The following is a 21,219-nucleotide window of genomic DNA, read 5'->3' on the forward strand; positions in this document are numbered from 1 at the left end:
TCCCTGCAAGCTCTCCTCGCCTTGGAGAATATGGACATTTGTGCAGCTATTGAGACATATTTTAAAGCTGTGGAGTGCTCTACAGCAGTGCAGGGCTATAATACCTTCCACATATTTAGCAGAGGATGAGACAATAGGTGGATTTGTCTCGATTTACATCAAAAACACACACACCTCAAAGCTGGTCAAACTCTGTGATATGCTTGAGTTTTTCCACATCTAAATTACCATAGGCAAAGTCCTATACCATATCCTTGTAAATGATAGGTCTCCTCTATGACCCAGGAAACCCATAACACATACTTAAATGTACTGGAGATACTCTCAATTCAACCCAACAACCATATTCATGGGTGACTTCAGCTACCACAATATAAAATGGGAATCCTACATGACCATACATGCAGGCCTGGAGATTCGTGGAATTTGTAAATCCAAACACCCTGGGCCAAATAACTACTCCATAACCCCACTAGGGACTCTTAATATCCTGGAACTAGTCTTCACAAACATGGGTGAATGTTGCACCCCCCCCAGTATAATGTCCTTTCCTTTGAGAGAAAAATAAAACCCAGGGCCCCCAGCCAATTCTGGAACATTTAGACACTATTTAAGGCAATTTTCCAACTATAAAGTGACAGCCTGGCAAACATTCAGGTCCCCTAAATGCTGAGAACACCACTGCTTATATATGGACCTCGTCACTGTATCCCTGTACAGTTATGTTAATAGCTGCATAGAGACAATTGTACCTGCACAGGGCAAACTCAAAAAAAAAAAAAATCCAGCCAGGTAGAATCCCATAATCAATAGGTTATATAACGAAAGAAACTCATGTCAACAATTAGGATGTGCAATGCTCAGTAAGATAAAACGTTCCTCATTAATCTAACAACTAACTCAGAGAGTTAATCAAATCTACCAAAGCCAAATTTAAGGTAAAAATAGTCTCCAAGGACAATCACAAAACTTTCTTAAGGTATGTTCAGAACCTCAAAGGCAATACACAATAATATGGCAAACTAATTATAAATGTAGCCTTCTATACTGGACTGGAAGGAATTTCAGTTTGTCGGTTCTTTACATTGTCAGAATTCATATGGTTGACACCACATGATCGACAATGTAAAATATCACAAATCAGCTGATAAGCAGAATCAAGGAATGTGCCCTGTTCCCTACTGTAGTGCAATCTCAGAGTTAGTATATAAAATTAACAGGGGGTGTGGGAGACACAGCAGGATATGCTCCCCCACTTAAATTCTGTTTCTGTGTTTTACTTGGTGTTTAAGATTTTATATTGTTCCTCTTGTCTCGACCATATGAATTTTGGCAATATAAAATAACAATCTGATAAAAATCCTCTGGATGATATAGCAAATCTACCGCCCAACAAATTTAGCTCCAGTTTTATACCCCCTCCCCAGATATCTCGTAGAGGATACCCTTGTGCATTACTCCCCCAGCTATCACTAGGGAACAGGTCCTCAATGCACTCACCACGGTCAAGAGCACTGTATCAATAAGCCCCAGTAATACCCCTGGATGTCTTTTTAATAGTATGAAACATGAACTATCAGGGTCCCTAAAATCATTATAGAACCATAGCCTCCAGACAGACTTTATGCCAAGCAAAGGGATGGCAGCAACTTTCATCCCTCTTCTTGAGGCAAGCCATCTACAGATCCCAGTAACAGCAGATACACAAGTCTGACTTGTTACATATACAAAGCCATGGAAAGAATTATCATGGAAATGGTAAACAATGCAATGGCACAGGAAATTTTTAGTCTCCAGATACAGCTTAGTTTGGGTTTGTCAAGGGCAGATCATGCTACTTAACATGGTGGACTTCTGCAAGAAGGTCACTTAAGGAATGGACAGGGGCAAAATGGTGCACTGCATACCTTTACCTGGCCAAAGTGTTCAATACATTATCCCACACAGGCATAGTAGACAAAGTCATGAAATTAGCTATGAACCCCGTGTTACCCACTGGTTATCCAGCTGGCTCTCAGATCAGACCCAAGAAGGTAGGGTAGAGGGTTAGCTATGAACCCCGTGTTGCCCACTGGTTATCCAGCTGGCTCTCAGATCAGACCCAAGAAGGTAGAGTAGAGGAGTCTACCTCCCCAAAGAGACTGGTCACTAGCAAAGTTCCTCAGGCCTCAGTGCTATATCTGCTCCTTTTCATCATCTACTTCTTTAATGTCAAGACTAACATTAAGGACCTCTGGCTGACCATATTTTACAGATTATTGCAAACTGGTTGCAATCATAGAATGCCCCAAAGACAGACATACCCTTCAAGAAAGTCTCACTCACACTGATAACTGTTATCAGAGGCATAGTCTAAAACTCAATACCAAGAAAGCATAATAGTATCCCTTAGGAAGATGGCTACCTCTGGAAACTTCCATATTGATAATACTCCCCTTACCCAGTGGACAGAGATTTGGGTACAATTGTAGACAGCAGCCTGCTTTGCCTATCATGTGTCTGTGGTAGTGATGAAATCCTTCTGTTACCCAAAATATGAGCAAGGGAATGGCAAATAAGTCTAAGGATGTCATTGTTCCAGTGTACTCTGCCCTCATTAGGCCAGTCAGTAAGTACAGCACCCTCTTTAGTATGTACCTAACCAGGCATATCCAACAAATGGAATGTCCACAGGGGTTTCTTACAGAAAGAACACAGAGTGTAAACAACATGTCCTGAGTGGAACACCTAAAAATCCCATCCCTGTGTTCTGCCTGTTATAGACTGCTGAAAGGTGATCTATGCCTGGCCTATGAGGTATCCTCTGATCCCACACTTATGGACCTGCTGCACATCTGCAAAACAAATATCATCTGAATTACCTGATCTAGGGACCTAAACCTCATCAGCAACATAAATAGGAGATGCTAAAGAGACAGGTATGTGTCTCAGGGCATACACCTTCTTAGAACAAGCTTCTCATGCATGTGAAGCATAATTCTTCCCTAATCCAATTCACACACACGTTTGATCAGCGTATGAGTAATTGGAAATTTACCCCCTGATCCTGCTGTTATGTCTCTAACAGACAGTGGCAGCTTGTAAATTCTTGACCACCCAAGCCTACATATACCCCTTAAAATAACCTTGGGGTACCAAAGCTTGCTAGTTTTATTTGGGAAACATGGCTTGACTTAAAAAGGCTGCAGGATTATTTAGCTAGGTATACACCTATGAGAAACATTGTGCTCCAATACAAGATATATAGTGAATGCATTACATTACTTAAATGGCAAGCTGCAGGAAGAAGAAATTCAAATAAAATTTCTTTAGAAGCATATTGCACACTTATCCAATAAAACTGAAGGTTTAGAAAACAGAGAGAAAGAACAATACATGAGTTATTGGTTTCCCTGAAAAGGTGCAAAGAAATTACATGGTTTTCTATTTGACAGCTTGGATACCTCAAGCTCTAAGCTTATTAGAAGGTATCCTTGCAAAAAAAATCTGCGTCAAAAGAACCTGTAGAGCCATTGGTTATCAATCGCTATAAGTCACGTGAGACCTGGGCTGATTTAATTACAGCTCTAGTAAATACCACATAGAAGTTACATGATGATGTGAGTCACTGTGTTCATTTTCCCAATTAAAAAGCAATGTTTTAGCCTCTACAAATCTGAGATTTATACATGTTTTTCTTGTGTAGAATCTCAAGAAAGTCAGTTTAAGGTTTCAGCTCATTCCCTTCATTGTTTTTATTATATTGATATTTCTCACTTAGTGATAATGGGGATTCCTGATATGATAGTGGAATCATTGTAAGTTTACAGGGTTATGTGATAGAATCAGATATCTTTATTACTTGTATAATAAATGCCTACATCTTAATTCTTGAGCATTTTTGCTTCATTTTCTCAATGTTTTAAGTTTTTTGCAAGTGGAGTTTATAAATTTGATAAGATAAATTTCAGGTGTCTTCTACGTGCAAATCATAAGAGTACTTACCGTTTTTTACATCAAAGTACCAAGGAGAAAAATAAGTGATTTAATTTGAAGCCTCCCTTGAAGTAAGCATATAATTATACCAGCTCTGAAATACTTTATGCAGTGGAAGTTCACATAGGAATGTTTCTACTAATTTGGCTCAGAGTAAGGAAGATCATTCAGCAAGGTGCTCTATACCAAAAACTACATTAAAACCTTGAGCCTCTTTATTTGCTTTTCATATTATATTATGTATTAACAGTTATTCTGTGTAGGCCTTGCCTTCTGTTTCCCTCACAAGAATTGTAAGCTCATGAGAAATTACCCGTCCTGTCATTATTTTCCACTGTACTCTACTGAGGTACAGTTAAAAGGGATTTTCCTTCCTTCTTTGCTTTACTGGACTCAGTGCCACAAGGTTTCAACCTGATAAAAGTAATCATACCTGATGTTAGATATCAGAGCAAATGTAAAAGTCCTGAAAGATAGTTTTGGGGCTATGATAGGACAGTAATCTCTGTATAAAAATGAATGTGCAAGTCATTATAGCAGTAGAGAAGCATGAAAAGGGATTTATAGACACCCATTTTTTCAGTGGTTAGACAATGGTATTCGTACCCACAAAATAGCAAGATGATGTGACAATTTTTCTCAGTTTTAACAGATGTTGATGGGAACCTGTGGTATTTTATATTTTATTTTTTGTATGACCCATACTTTTTCCTTCATTTTCTTTGTGAGATTGATCTTTTAAGGGTAAATGATTGGTGGGAATAGGGAATAAAGTGGGCCATACAACTGTATTTTGCATAAGATCAGTCAGTTCAGGTGTATTTCCATGCCACAGTATGATACAAGCAGAACAGAGATCTCCAGGTTGTCTTCTAGTGCAGTACCAGAAATATTGCTGAAGGCATACAGTGAAATTACAGGAAAGGCATATTTGCTTTGAGGTTGGATAAACTGGGATGTCTAGCAAAATCTGTGTGCCTTATGTAGGTGAAGAATTTGTGAGAAAGGTGATGTAGCACTATAATTGCTAAAATAAATAGGCTATGTTAACAAATACTCGCAGGTGATTGAGTGATAAACTGGGTGAATAATCCAAAGTGCTGGAGCCAAGATTCGTAACTAAAACATGTATCTGTAATGATTATGTGAGAGAAGATGGCTTCTGAAAGTTTACAAGTGTGAATAGTGCCTGTGATAATCATGCAAGCTTTGAGAAAATGCTAGAGAATGTTTGATGAGCACAAAAACTAAGGCGTTAGTGAAAACTATAGTACATATGTGCCTACATCTGAAGGTCTAAAGTTAAGTAAAGATTGTATCATTGCATAGAATGCCTATAAAACATTTTCAACAGCCTGCTATCATTGTCACACCATGACAAACTGAAGATTTTCATCATGTTTACCTTTGAATACAAACAAGCAAATAATTACGTGTGACTGACGCTTTCCTACACGTCAAAAGTGAAAAAAACAATGCATTTGTTCCGGAATTGTCCTGGATCTTGATGAAATAAGATAAATATGAGGAAGTAGTTCATAGAAAGAATGGCTTACACATGGTACAGGATCTAGGCAGAGATCTCTGAGGCAAATCAGTAATTGCTCTTGGGCTGCATGGCATAAGTAAGAAGCCTAATGATATTACAAAAGTGGAAATTGATTATATATGAGCAGTAAACATAGCAAAAACTCAGTAAGTGGATAGATTCAAATAGTTAATTGCTTTTCTTATCTACCCTTCCTTTTTAAAGTTCCATAAGGCAAGACATGCTTTTTTCATTGTATGCTTAACAGCTGTTGCTTTCACATTATTTTCGCAAGTGTACTTCAATTTTCTCTGTATGATCTGTGATAAAAGGAGGTACTGCCAGCACAGCTAGCTGGAATTTTGTAAATAATTATATGTCATTTGTGAATAGCAAATTGATTTTTACAAGAGGCTTGTGTTACAAATGTATTAGAACTGTATGTCATGTATATCAAGCTGATTTGTACAGATGTTTGTGTTGAAAAGGTATTTTGTACAGTGCTTAGGTTTGAAATATATCTACAATGTGCCTTACTGGAGGGAAGAAAAATGTACATGCACTATTAGAACTGTTTAAATGTATATGTTTTAGCAGAGGAAACTGGTGGGTTAACCTCAGTCCAGCATTCTTTAGAAAAATATCTGAAATTAAACCATTTTATAGGTTAGGCAATAAAGATACTATCTCACAGGTTTCAAGGCAGCCAGAGGCACAAAGTCTGCACTAGGAAGCTTTCTGTATTGTCTTTGGGGTGAACTAATTGTCACTCAGGAAGAGTGGAAGTGTTTAATTGTTTTATGACCTCCAGAAGCTCAACAGATCTGAGCAAAGCCCTTGTGTATATATTTTTACAGGTAGGTGCCAAGTCCTGCCAGCTTCCAGCAATGGGGGTTTTGAATGAGAACTAGAAGTCAGATGACAAGAAGTGATGTCATTATGCAAGCTATCCTGGCAGTAATATTTTAGATATTTTCAGAAGACTCTTTGTGAGACAGAGCATTCTGTATTCTGTCTTGTTCCTGACAACAACAAGACCACACCACATCATCTGCCTTGCTCTATTAAGTAAGCTATTAGGGAATAGTATAAGTTTCTTAAATTCAGTCAGGAATAGTGAAGTTTAGTTTAGATATTGTTTTTCTTAATTTGTCTGAGCCTGTCTTGCAATACTATTTTAAATATTTGCTGTGGTTTTGAACTCTGTCACTTGGACTATATACTTAGTATTTTCTTGTTCTTTTATTATTAAATATATTTAACCTTTCATTGTGGTTGATCTTTGTAGAAATATCTAAGTTTTGAGAGTACTTGCATATTTATTTGGTGACACTTTGTGGGCCACTCCTAATAGCCTTGCTCTTGGTCAAACTACCATTTGTATTAGTATTAATATTACAGAGTAAAATTGGACACCCTTTGTTAAGGGCCTTAAAGTAGCTGACGAGGGGTTCTGGTGGCAGTGGTAACTACCTTATAGTCTGGGCAGAAGGGAGTATAGCTAGTAAATCTATGCCAGTCTTTTCCAGGTGTGTGTGTGTGTGTGTGTGTGTGTGTGTGTGTGTGTAAAAGAAATCTCCAAGAGTGTGTGTGTCAGCTACTTGGGCAGGGATAAGAAGCACTGGTTGGACAGAGAGAGTGTTGAAGGACTTGGCTTGGAACCCTGGCAAAGGACTCAACTCTATAGCTGTGCCAGTGGGAAGTCTTATTGGGGATTTGGAGAAAGAGGGAGAAACAACCCTGGACTAACTGTGGACTTTGTGTGCTCTTAAGGGAAATTGCACTTGATGCAGAGAACTGCATCTGGAAATACTATGTACCTGTTCTCCTCACAGTGAATGTTTCCCACAGGTGGCAGTGGTGAGGATTGAGGCTTCTTGATTACTGGTCTAATGGTGGGTCTTCATATGATCAAATATGTTTATTCAAAGCATATTTGCTATTTCCAGACATTTTGTCATTCTGTTCAACAAAAACATAACAGGAAGTTAATTATATAATTTAATGCTTACCAATGAATTAACATGGATAGAAAGACAAAGAAGCAAACTTTATTCAAAAAGTAAACTGACACGTCTACCTTTGCTTTTGCAGGTGTATCAAAAAGTGCATATTACCAAAGTAAGTCCATAAATGCAATTAATATGTGGCTAGAGTCAGCTGCTAGCAATCGGCATAAATAGGAGACCTCACATCTCATGGAGTAGCATTGTAAGCCATGCCATGGCAGATGTGAGGGTTGCAAGAAAGCATTTTATTGTGATAAGTGTGATGGCAGCCCACCAAAACAAACCTCCTCAAATTACTTCTCCACCATCAGAGATCTCCTGCAAACCTCAGCCAATCAGAAATACTTCTTTTACTAAAGCTACACGGACACCTTTCACTGCTTTCATATCTGATCTGAATCATAATAACTATACCCCACACAGCCTTAAAAGCTCTCAAAGCTTTCAGCTTTTTCAAGTGATGTCGTGGTCATTGGCAATACCATAGACAGACACCCAAAAGCAATACTCACTAGGCTGGACAAGGCTAGGGTAATAGGTGACTCTTCCAGGGTAAAACACTTTGATTTAACCAGGGCCCTTAAAAGCCTTCACTGTCCAAAATACAGCCTCAGCTTTGCAGTGATTCATAGAGATATGGCTAACTGTGAGGTACTCTACCTGTGGGAGATGAAGAAAGACACGACTGAGCTTACTTCCCATGTCTCAAATTCACATAAAGCACTAGCACTAGACAATATTCTTTCATGGCTCAGAATGATGCTCAAGCTTCTCAGACATTATTTAGACCTCAAGCTTAGTGCATACTTATGAACTTATGAGCTATTGTAGGGCATCTTGTTGGAGGTTAACAACATGAGAACTAAAAAAGAAAAAATACCTGTTACGGTCTAACAGGAGGATCCTTGGGAGTAAAGTTAAGTTTAGAAAGTAATCTGTTTACACTTTCATTTTTCTTTATCTTTGATCCCTTCAAGGTTTGTGAGCCTGAACATTGCCAAAAGTCATAATTAGTATCTCTAAGCATCATATTCATAATAACATAATATATCAATGGCATTATAAATCTCTTTAGATTGATAGTGTCTCACTTGTTGCTATTCAAGTTTGATTAAATGTTGCAATGTTTCTAGAAGTCTTTTAGTACAGCCTACATTTGGATAAAGCAGCATTTTGTGATAGTACCTGGAAAAACAGGATTTAAGGTTATGTATTCCTCTTTTTGTTTTGAAAGGATGAGAATCTTATCCTTGGCTCAGAAGCATCATCAGTGCAGACCTCCAGTAATGACAGAATGTCTCCTACAACAGAGGTGTTAATGGCTGACACTTATATTAATGCTGAAAGGTAAGGCTTTATCTCATATAGATGGTCTCTTATAATTCTCCTATCAAGTTCCTGTCTGGTCAGTGTTGACAAAACATCACCTCAGGGGGCCCCACTTCCTCATTCAGACTACTATACAGATCACAGCACTATGTTTCCACAGTCATTTGAACAAAACTTTTCTGTAATTTGGTATCCACTACAAAACATACATTTTAGAAATTTGGACTGCGGTTTAATGTGTATAATGAAAGTATCACAATTTGAAACTACTGTTACTGATTTCCACATAATATCATGGATGCTCTGTATGATGATCTCAAACTTTAGTGTAGTAAAATGAAAAAAAGGCTTCCACCACAACGAAAAGTTCACTGAGAAATTATGTTAAAATGTAGGCTTTAATAAAACGAAGAAATAAAAAGCACAAATTGTGCTGTTCAAGTTGCAGGTCAAACAGGATAAGCGCTTTCAGTTAAAAAACCTTCTTCAGATCCTCAGGATCTGAAGAAGGTTTTTTAACTGAAAGCGCTTATCCTGTTTGACCTGCAACCTGAATAGCACAATTTGTGCTTTTTATTTCTTCATTTTATTAAAGCCTACATTTTAACAGAATTTCTCAGTGAACTTTTCGTTGTGGTGGAAGCCTTTTTTTCATTTTACTATTTTTGCCTATTAAGGCTTCCTCTGGAGGTGGTTTTTGGTTTGGTTGTTTAAACTTTAATGTATGTATATGTGTGTATATGCACATTTGTCTGACAACCAGAATTTTTAACATTTGCTAGAAAAGCGTTATGCCTCCTATCCTCACAAAAAAAGATAGACATTTCTATGGTGTGTTGCACATAACTTCAAAATTGGCAAGGTATTTGAACAAATGCTTATTTACAGAAACACTTTCTTATTTCTCAGTTACATCTGTTACAGAATTGTAAAGGTTTCTTCTTGTATCATATATGTTTCACAGAGAGATAGTGACAAAACTTTCAGGTATTTTGTATTAAGGGCCTGTGATGTACGATTTTGCACAGTGACACCATACTTGGCAACATCCAATGCATACAGTAAAAGAGTGACAAAATTTCCAAGAAAGATATCATGAATATAGCAAGTGATCCAGGTTTGATTGGTGAACACGATCCTTGAGGAACTGACCAGGAGGATAAGGCTTGGGTAGCATTTTTGTCAGCTTACCTACCCTGATGGGAAGGGTGAGATTTCTAGCTAAGGATTCTGTTTTAGCGGTGCAGGCATTATACATGCACATTGGATATTGGATGAGGCAACGGGCAGGACATAATAAACATCTTTCCACAACTGACAGGATGTTGTAGTATTAGGATGGTCTGATCTCCTATCCACCCACTTCCCTGATTCCTACGCGAAGTATACTAACAAGTCCACATTTGGTGGACCCTGGGATATGAACAGTAAGCCGGAGAGGTACCTGGGATATCAGTCATCAGATTCAGACCTGAAGACTGAGAAAGGAGTCCAGGCCAGTGTTCGACATTGGAGAATAGACATACATGTGCTGGGATTTTAGTTTGTGGTCAGTGACGAACTTTTTAAACATTTTTTGTGGGCGAAAGTTCATAGATGATGAAAAGAAATACAATCATGTATGTGTGTGTGTGTGTGTGTATATATATATATATATATATATATATATATATATTTTGTGTGTGTACATATATGTATGTATATATATATATATATATATATATTTATATATTATGTGTGTGTACATATATATATATATATATATATATATATATATATATATATATATATACACACACACACACACACACACACACACACACACACACACTGTTAGTACTACATCAGTAATGTCAAGGTATATCAAGATTCAGTACATTAAAGAACACATCATTGAATCCAATGTGTTTTATCAAATCAGACACTTCAAAAAACCTTCAACTAAACAGAAACAGATAAAACAGCCCCCCCCCCCCAGTCTGCAACTTTATAAATACCAACTCCAAGACCATACAGCAATGGAGGGAAAGAACAAATTCCATTATACCTCTGTCCACTAATCTTGGAAAAAGAACACAGAGTGATTATTTGAGATAGTGAATGGAATTTACCTATGCATTTGTATTACTGCACTCTAAAGACCTACACTTCATCCCTAAACTGCAGCATTTGTAAAGATAAAATTTCAACAAATTTTACAAACCTATGAGCTGATGACGTCTGTCTTAAAACATTGAAGGAAACAGCACATACACACAAACTCATGATGCATATACACACACACACACACACACACACACACACACACATATATATATATATATATATATATATATATATATACACAAAAATATGTGAGGTGTATCTCAGAACTGTTTTTTTGTCTGTGTTTTGGTGGGCTCACACATTAGATTTTCAGTTTTTGTGAGAAATGAAATATAATCCAATTTTTTTTTTGAAAAATAGCATTCTGTGTATAATGCATTGAACATTTGAGACCGAAAAAAGCAAAGTTAGAGAAATTAGACTATAGAGATATTTGTATTAAGTGGTAAACTCTTTGCAGCTTTGCAGAAGACACTACTGACCTCCAGAGGCATAACTGTATGTATTTTTTTAGTGCCTGGGCTGATCTCTGCACTGGCACCTTACCACCATTGTATCTCTTTTTAAAAAAGTGTGCTCCTTGTAGTGGCACCCCCCACACACACACACACACCTGCTTCTCAATTAAAGATGAATCTGGTGGATGGTACCAAAACTTTTTTTTTTATTTTAAACTTTAACATTTACATTTGTAGCAAGCAATTGCTACAGTGTATACCATGTGTGGAGTATAACAGTAGGTTTTAATAACGGGGGAAAAAAAACACCTTTTTTTTTCTTTTAAACTTTAGAAAATTGCTTGCTACACATGTAAGCAGGTGCTACAGTTTATATCACACAGGAAGCTCTGTAGTGCTTAGGATTGAGCACAAACTCAGGTTAGTGATCCTTCTCATAAAGCAGTTTCTGGTAAAAGAGAGTACGTCTTTTCATGAAGTGATGAATCTAGACAGGAAGATGAAGGGAAAGATGCAGGCTTTTTCCCACAGCTTCCTAAATCAGGCTCAGAGGAGAACTCTGTTTCTGATTCTCCTTTTGGCGGTTTCTCTTTCTCTGAGACTATATCCAGAATGTGCCAGTGTTTTCAGTTTTAGAACAGTGAGGTTTCTCAGTCCCCCAAAATACTATGAGCTGTCAGAGAGAATTTCCAGAACCTTCTCCCATTCCTCCAGTTCTGTCAGCTTCAGTGGATGTGTGTTACTGCCAGCAATTTTCCTGATACTCAGTCAGCTGCTCCTAAAAAGGCAGATACGATGTATAAAGTTTCTCAAACTTTTAAGGTTTTATACTTTTTCCAAACCTGAATCAGCAGCTATAGCTTTAGTTAATCCTACTGCTACTAAGCATTTAGTTAATTCCAGTCCTACACTTTTTCGATAAGGATGGGAAGATGATTAATAAGTATGGGAAAAAACTGCATGCTTCTGCAACTTTGATTTTCAGAATTTTGAATTGTTAGGCTCAAATGTTAAACATGGTTCTGACTAATTGTGAAAGCATAAGGAAAATGTTGTCTGCAGTTTCTTCTTGTGAGGACAAATCTACTTCAAATAATTTAGTTTCTTCAGTCATACAAGTCACTATTAACTGTTTGCAGTTTGTGTATGACTCCACTGATACTTCAAAGGTTATGGCCAGTGGTCTGTTTTGAGGAGTTTATCCTGGCTGGATTCTCAGAACCTCCCAGGTAATATTAGAAAAACATTTTAAGTTCTCAAGATGAAAATTTAGTTTTTGGCCTGTCTGCTGCAGGGTGATCAGAATGTCTGAACAAAATTATGTTTAAGAAGAAACAGCAAGGGGGGGAGGTTCCAAAAAGAATTCTTGAACCTCAAAAAACCAAGGAGAGTCCAACAAGTCAGAATGATTGTTTAAGGGACCTTGTCCCCCCACCCCTACCCTGGCAACTCCATTTCTGAGTTTCAGATTGGTTCTGAAGATCATTCATCAAGGTTTACAGATAGCAGTGGGAAGAAATTTCTCCTTGCCAGGAGGTACTTCCTCATCCATCAGACCAAGCACTCTTATTTCCAATTATCCATCACTTTCTTTCACAGGGAGAGTTAAGTCCATTTCCTCCTTTCCAGTTCAGGAAAGGTTTTTATTCAAGGATGTTTTAGTGACAATTAAAGAAAGTGCTTGGAGACCAGTTCTGGGTCTTTCTTTCCTAAACTTGATTGTGATAGTGCACAAATTCAAAATGACGTCACTTCACAACCTGTTGCCTCTTCTTCCTCATTCAAGTTTCTTCATAACACTAGACCTGAAGTTGTTGTTATTTGGTCTTCAACCTGAGGGACACGAATTCAGTAGGGATCCGACTCGACCCCATTTCCAGCATCGGATCTAAGCTCCAAGCTCCTCCCCATAATACCCCTGTCTCCTTCCTCCCCTCAGATCTCATTTGCCACTCAAGTGAGACAGCAGCCTGGATTGCAGCTCCAAGTTTCCTCAGTGTTAGACATTTTTTTCTGTGTGAGTAAATGTTTCCTTTTACCTTTTAAACCTCTTTGTCTGTCCCCATCTTTCCTTACCTACCCTATCCCTGTGTGCTGGTGCATCGGTTTCTTCAAAAAAAAAAAAAAGATCCTCTTTCTCTCTTCCCGCCTTCACTCTTTTTTCCTTTCTAGTGTATGTGTATGTATGTGTTTTGTTTAGCCATGGTGGAGCCACCCAAGCCAGGCTTACAAGTATGCTGAATGTGTGAATGTGGCCACATGTTGCCCCCTCTGATGGCCACACTCTGTGTGTTTTATACTTAGGAGTTAAGCACCTGGTGACCTATTCGATCTGCGTGGGTTTCAAACCCCCTCTGTTGATCGACAGGAGGAACAAGTTAATTCTTAAGGCCTCCTTCCTTCGAAGGCTGCTGTCCCCTCTACTTCCTCCACCCCAGCTTCTGGGACTCAACCTCCCTCGAAGAAGTCTGGGGACAGGGAGAAGTCTTGTCCCAAAGCCCAGGACAAACATAAAAAACAGTGCCCTGACCATGCATCTCTCGAGCCTCCAGCCAAGTCTCGGCTGGATCAGACCCGAGACTTGCCTTGACTCCAGTCTGTGTTTTTTGCCAGAGAGGTCCTGGGGCCATTCACCCCTTTCTGCCACCCCTCGATGCCACTACAGGCCTGGGTTGGTGGCTTCTTCCATTTGGCTCACCTGTAGTCTTTCCAAAGCCAAGGTGAATAGGATGATAAGGAGGTTTATCTAGACCCAGATACAGATGGGAGTATTGCATGCCCCCCTCCCCTCGAGGGCTGGGAGCATGCAGTCTAGTTTCCTTCCCATTGCTACTTCTCTGAACTGACCCCCTTTTTGGAGCCATTGGGGCCGAGGTTTCCCAGCATCAGGGGGTTGGCACTGGAAGTCCCAGGTACCTTGATACCAATCACTGCCCTGAGTGGCTTGGCTCTGACTCTTTTGGAGCCATCCAACTCTCTGAGCTGTAGTCTCAGCATCAGATCCAAGAGGATGGAGTCAGCTTTGAAGTTTTTGGAGTCAGCCTTCTACTAGGAGTATTGGCACCCGGAGGCTCAGATCCAGCTCCCATTTCAGGTTTCACTCTGCTCCGCTACTGGGACCCGTTCGCTCTCTGTGTTCAATGTGGTGGAAAAGGTTCTCTTGGCTCTGTTGAGACCCTTGACACTGTCTTCCTCTGAGACCTTCCTGGCTCCCTCTCTTTCTGGCTCGGAATCCACCATCTTGCCCCCACAAGTACACCCTGTTGCCACTCCACACCAGGGGGTTCCTCCCCGGGAGCTTCCTGAGGTTTCCGAGTCCTCCCCGAAACTCCCCCTGAGGAGCTCCCTCGGAAATGCACGTGCAAAAGGAGGCACTTGGACTTCTTACCAGAGTCCCTCACAGAAGACACCAACTTGGAGGAAGGGGAGGGTTCCCCCCAATCACCCCCAAATTGTCTCTTTGAAGACATCATGGAAATCCTGCACCAGCATGGAGAGGGTCTACCCAAAAACCCAACCTGGATGAGTCTGTGTTCCTGGAGGCATTTGGAACGGGACCCTCTACCTCATGGGTGTCCCCTTCCGTGGATCCTCTTATGGGCCTAATTTCATCCAGGGCATGGGAGGAGCCAGACATGGTTGAGCCTATCCCCAACACCCGGGCAAAGTTCTCAGCGCTCCATCAGACAGGCAACACTGGTCGAAGGGATCCCCAGTAGATGCCATGGTGGTTGCGGTGGCCACCAAGAATGAGCTCACTCAGGAGTTTGTGCCTCAGCAATGTTTGCATTGTGTGCGCTGAACTACATGGCACATGTCATCAGACTGCAGTGGGACCTGGTCAAACAGGTCGCTGAGTCTGCCCCGGGGTCCATATTAGAGGAGGAGTATGTGTTCTCCCGTATGGCCACCCTTACTTTCATCTCCAATACTTCCATGATGCTCCTGTCACATGTGACTAAAGGTGCCTTTAGGGTGGCCAGAACAGGCAATAGCCATCAAGGCATCATGCCTGGCTCTGGCTTTGTGTTTTCTCAGAGCCTTTCAAGGTATCATTTACAAATGCCCCCTATGACGGTTCCACCCTTTTTGGTAAGACCATTTAAGACACCTTGGTCTAGAGTGAGAAAGACAGGAAGACCATGTCTGCAGTTGGAATTTGCTTCTCAACTCCAGAACGATCCTTTTCCAGGAATCAGTGTAGGGTGAAGAAGATGTAGTTCCAAAAGTCTCAGTGTTTTTCCTGCGATGCTCAGGACTTGTCTTCCCCCAGAGGCAGAGCGGGATATGATAGATGCCACGTTCGTGGCAGAGGGGGTCTTTGGAATCAAGGGTCTCAGGATTCTCTCCCAGACAGGCCCTTGCAGCAGCCCTGAAGGATTGCCTGACGCTCGTCTCTGGAAGCAGTTGGGGGGGGTGTCTTTCTCTGCACCCAACAACCTGGGAGTCTATCACAAATGATCATTGGGTGTTGCAGATAATATCCAGAGGATACTCAGTACCCTTCCTTCAGTCCCTCCCAAACATCTCCCAGATGTCCCACCTGTGCAACGGGAGCAGGCAGCAGTAGAAAAACAAGTCATCCAACCCATCCCCCCAGCCCAATCCGGATCAGGCATCTATTCCAGGATGTTCTTCGTCTTCCCTTGCTGCAGTCCTGACAATTGGGTATAGTCCGCGTCCCAGTCGGCCCGAATACCAGAGTATAAGGCTGACGTCGGTCATGGCGCCTTAGACTGACGTCAGTACGTCAGGGTACTAATGCGCATGACCGGCGTCATTTCCTCAGTCTTTTTTGCCGCATGGTCCGATGCAGAAGCAATTTTGCGAGTGCAGGTTGGCGTTCTGAGATTTTCCGAACCGGAGTTTCAGACCGAATACAGAGTTGGCTAAGTAACCCCGTTAGAACATTTTGGTTTTTCTTGCCTCAGTATTTAACCGGATGTCAGAAAAGTGAATAACTGTATTTCTTGTGGGAAGCAGATACCGCATAGGGATTATCATACATTGTGTATACCTTGTTTAGGGCCTGAGCACGACGTTGTTGGTTGCCGCTCTTGTGCTAGATTTAACAAGCGCACTATTAAGAGGAGGCTTGATTGTGCTAGGTTAGTGTTTGGAAAGCGTTGCAATTATACTATGCCGTCGGATGCTCCGGCCTGCTTCATCTAAGAAGCGCAAGGACAAAACAGTGAAGTCTAGGGTGAGGAACCGCAGTCCCGGACGTCGGTCCTTTAGAAGGCTCAGGAGAGCCAGAGGTTTTGCCAGGAGTCTCTATGGAGTCTCAGGCAGATACTTTACTGTTACAGGATGTGCCCTCTCAGGAGGTAGGCCAGGCTGAGGGGCTTCTCAGGTAACTGTTCTTCCCTCTCTTCCCAAGGTAGTTAGGGCCTCTCCTTCTGTTGCCAAAGCTTCTTTTAGAGGAAGGCCAAGTTCAGCTTCTGTAGGGGCTTCTCCTAGCATTTCGGGCTCTGTGCCTAAGAAACATATGCTTAAAATGGCAGAAGATTTGATTACTCTGATTAGAGGTTCTATGCCCCCACCTGATAAGAGGCCTAGGGTGGAACAGGAGTTTGATAGTTTTGAACAGTGTTCACAGGCTTCAGAGTCTTCTGTGGAAGACTTGCAAGAGTTTCCTACTTATTCTGATTCTGATGTGGATGATTCCACTCCTTCAGCTTCTCCTCCTGAGGATTTTTCATTTTCAGAGACTCTTCACTCCATGAGGGAGCACTTTAAATGGGAAGGCCAAGATTACTCTGACTCCAGAAAAAGGCTTAGGGAATTCTTGCTTTTGCCCCAGCATAGGCCCTTAGCTATTCCTCCTGTGTTGAATGTGGTGGAGGATGTTTTTGCAGAGGCTTCTCTGAACCCTGATTCCTTGCCTCCTGCTCCTGTTAAGCCTGATAGGTATTATAGGGTGCCCGAAGCTCATAAGTATTTGTTTAAGAGTCCCAGGGCGGACCCAGAAACTGTTTCTCAGGGGCCTAAAGGTGTTAAGGCTTCTGTGGTTAAAAATCCTGTACCCTCTGATAAAGAGGCAAGGGCTTTGGATAGGTGGGGTAAGAAAGTATATACTTCTTCCACTCTAGCCATGAGGGCGTTGAATTGTCAATTTCATATGCTGAAATATCAGAATTATCTCCTTTCACAATTGAAATCTAAGGTGGATGCTTTGGCGGAAGGTATTGAGTGTAAAGAATTGCTGGATTTGGTTCATGTGTCTGAACAAGTGGGTAAGCATTCTTTGCAGTGTGGTTTTGATGCTGTTCAGGCCTCCTCGAGGGTGGCTGCTACTAGTTCTGTTCTTCGCAGACATGCATGGTTGAAGGATCAGAATTTAGCTGAGCATGTTAAGACCAGGATTTTGGATGCTCCTTTACAGTCTGATGTGTTGTTTGGACCGCCTGTGGAAGCAGTTTTAAAGAAAATGGAGGACAAAGCTAAGTCTATGCAGACTGTTAAAGATTTTTGCAGGTGCAGCCTCCAAGTTTAGTAGAAATTGGCCTGCTAAGGGGTGGACATATCCTGCTTATGGTTCCCAGTCTAGGGGTAGGTCTAGACGTGGTAGGGGCAGGGCTCAAGGTTCGTTTAGGCCTAGATCAGACAGTTCACCTGCTCAGACTTCTGGTGAGGGCAGGGGTCAGTCCTTTCGTAAGCAGAACCAATGACCTGCCTTTTCAGCTGCCAGTGGACTCTCGTCTGGCAGCTCCTTTGGGAGGAAGATTGTCTCTTTTCAAAGAAAATTGGGATTTAATCACTCAAGACAGATGGGTGCTGGATATCATTCATCACGGGTACAGATTTTATTTCCACACAATGCCCCCTTTCAAAGGCATGCCAGATGTTCCTCCTCCACAAAGAAAAGAGGCTCACAAGCAAGTTTCTCAGTTACTCCAGATAGGGGCTATTCAGCCAGTCCCTGTGTCAGAAAGGGGCTTGGATTTTATTCTCGCCTGTTCCTAGTACCAAAGAAGGGGAACACGTGGAGACCAATTTTGGATTTATCTATCCTCAACACTTATCTGGACATTCCCAAGTTCAAGATGTTGACGTTACAGCAACTGTTACCTCTGCTGGGCAAGGATCACTGGATGGTAACTTTGGATCTCAAGGAAGCTTACCTTCATGTGCCCATAAGGCTAAGTTGCAGAAAGTATTTGCGGTTTCGAACTGGAGGTTTTCATTATCAGTTCTCTGCATTGCCCTTTGGCTTATCTACTGCGCCCAGAGTATTCACAAAGGTTCTGGCTCCAGTGATAGCTTACTTCAGGCTTCAAGGCATTCAAATTTATCCTTACTTGGACGACTGCCTGATTCTGGCTCAAGAAAAGGAACACCTTCTACAGCATCTGGAATATGTCATAGCAGTGCTAAGATGCCTAGGGTATTCTGTGAACGAAATAAAGTCCAGTCTAGTACCCTCTCAAGACATGTGCTTTCTGGGTGTGAGACTGAATACAGCAGCCCAGATGGCCTTTTTAACCCCGGACAAACAAAAGAGTCTGTCACTTTACTTCCATCAACTATCTCATCAGTCCGTGCTGACTGCAAGGACAGTCCTTCAAGCATTAGGGTTCATGGCATCTTGTATTCTGGTGCTTCCCAATGCCAAACTGCATATGAGGAAGCTGCAATGGTATCTCAAAATGTATGGACACAGCACTGCCAAGATTTGGACACTGTCATTCAAATAATACCTTGCCTTCAAAAGGAATTCTTGTGGTGGGCTCAGGAATGTCACCTAAACAAGGGACTCTCTGTGACCCGGCCAGAGGCGAGTCAGATTTTAACGACAGATGCCTCGGACACTGCTTGGGGAGCTCATCTAAATGGAAAGTGGATACAAGACAAGTGGCCTGCCAGACTACAGCATCTACATATCAACATGAAGGAGATGTTGGCAGTCCAGTTTGCATTGATGGCGTTCAAGGAGTTACTTCTTCCAGGGCAGGTGTTGATTCTGACAGACAACACAACTGTCATGTGGTACATCAACAAGCAAGGGGAACACATTCTTATCCTCTATGCAGGCAAGCAATGATTTTATGGGAGACTGCGTTAAGCCTGCAACTGACTCTTCAGGCAAGGTTTCTGCCAGGAGCACAGAACTCCCTAGCAGATGTATTAAGCAGACAAATCATGGATCCCCACGAGTGGAAACTGGATCTTCATGTATTTCAGAAATTGACAGTGTCATGGGGAACTCCAGACATAGATCTGTTCGCTTCTCCACTAAACCACCAGCTGCCAAAGTATTGCACAAAGGGGTTTCATCACACAGCTTGGAAAGTGGATGCTCTGTCTTTCAGTTGGAAAAACCTTCATGTCTATGCCTTTCCACCTCTACCTCTTCTTCCAAAGGTATTACTAAAGGTCAGACAGGATAGGCCAAGGATGATTTTGATAGCTCCAGATTGGCCTCGGCAACACTGGTACCCACTTCTAAGGAGTCTTGTAAAGAAGCCTCCATGGCCTTTACCTCTGATTCCTCATCTGTTATCTCAGAAGGACGGTCATCTGCTCAATGTCAAGCTTCAATCTCTTCATCTCACAGCTTGGCATATTCTGTGTTGAAGCATGGTAGGTCTCAGCTTCCTCAACAAGTTTTAAATGTGATTATGGAAGCTAGAAGGCCTAGTACTAGGAGAGTGTACGCAGAAAAATGGAAGAGATTTTTATTTTGGAGTACAGCAAAGAATTTGGAGATTTCAGAGCCTAATTTGAGTGTGGCTCTTCAATATCTTACTGAATTATTGGACAAAGGTTTGTCTTTCTCTTCCATAAAGATTCATGCTGCAGCAATTTCAGCTCACTATGATTGTGACCCACCTTTGTTTTCGTATCCTTTGTTCAAGCAGTTTCTTAGAGGGGCAAAGAATATAAGACCCCCACGTAGAGCTCCTACTCCTGCTTGGGATCTCAATTTTGTGTTGGAAAAACTTACTCTACAACCTTTTGAGCCTGCGGCTACTGCTGAATTGAAATATTTGTCATGGAAGACTGCTTTTTTGTTGGCTATTACTTCTGCAAGAAGGGTGTCTGAGTTGCAGGCCCTTATGGCAGTAGAGCCCTTTTGATTTTCCATAAGGACAGGGTATCATTACGTACTAATCCTTCCTTTATGCCTAAGGTGGTTTCTAGTGTGGCTTTAAACCAAACTATTCATTTGCCTACGTTTTGCAGATCCTCAAAATAAAGGGGAAAAGATTTTACACACTTTAGATGTACACAGGCAATTGCGTTATTATTTGAGCAGGACTAAAGATTTTAGGCAGTCTCAGCAGTTACTTGTTTCTTTTGCTTTAAGTTCACAGGGCAAGCCTGTGTCAAAACAAACTATTTCTAGGTGGATTGGCTTTTGCATTGCATTTTGTTATTCCCATCATGGCAAAGAGGTTCCAGCTGGGATTAGGCCTCATTCCACTAGGGCTACTGCCACTTCAACAGCATTTCTAAGGGGGGTGGCAACTAAGGATATTCTGGAGGCAGCTACTTGGAGTTCAGTGCATACTTTCTCTAGGCATTATCACCTGCCTATATACTCTAAGACTAGAGCTGGTTTTGCCACAGCTGTTTTACAAGGCATGTTGTCAGCTCCTGCTACTTTATAATTTGCCAGCCTCCCTTACCTCTGCTTTGGGATTCTACCCAATTGTCAGGACTGCAGCAAGGGAAGACGAAGAACATAGTACAGTTTTGTACCTACCATAAATGTAGATGTTCGAGGATTCCCTTGCTGCAGTCCAATTTACCCTCCCTCCTTCCCCTCTGTGTTTCAGGGTGGTTGTGTAGGTGAGTTTACATGCTTATA

The 21,219-nt window shown here is 41.3% G+C and overlaps 1 protein-coding gene and 1 long non-coding RNA gene across 3 annotated transcripts in view; one reads left to right on the plus strand and one right to left on the minus strand.

The window, feature by feature from the left end:
- LOC122816916 (protein FAM13A-like) overlaps nucleotides 1-21,219 on the plus strand; it is a 1,835,067-nt gene that overhangs the window by 703,544 nt on the left and 1,110,304 nt on the right. For both annotated transcript variants that reach the window (XM_044089997.1, XM_044089998.1), the window contains exon 6: nucleotides 8,747-8,859. In XM_044089997.1, coding sequence (XP_043945932.1) covers nucleotides 8,747-8,859 — 113 coding nt within the window. The remainder of the gene's footprint in view (nucleotides 1-8,746; nucleotides 8,860-21,219) is intronic.
- Nucleotides 1-21,219, minus strand: part of LOC122816917 — a 752,891-nt gene that overhangs the window by 370,222 nt on the left and 361,450 nt on the right. The gene's annotated exons all lie outside the window — the stretch shown is intronic.

Source organism: Protopterus annectens, chromosome 12.part0 (assembly GCF_019279795.1).
Source record: "Protopterus annectens isolate FY-2018-M chromosome 12.part0, PAN1.0, whole genome shotgun sequence".
Lineage (NCBI taxonomy): Eukaryota > Metazoa > Chordata > Ceratodontiformes > Protopteridae > Protopterus > Protopterus annectens.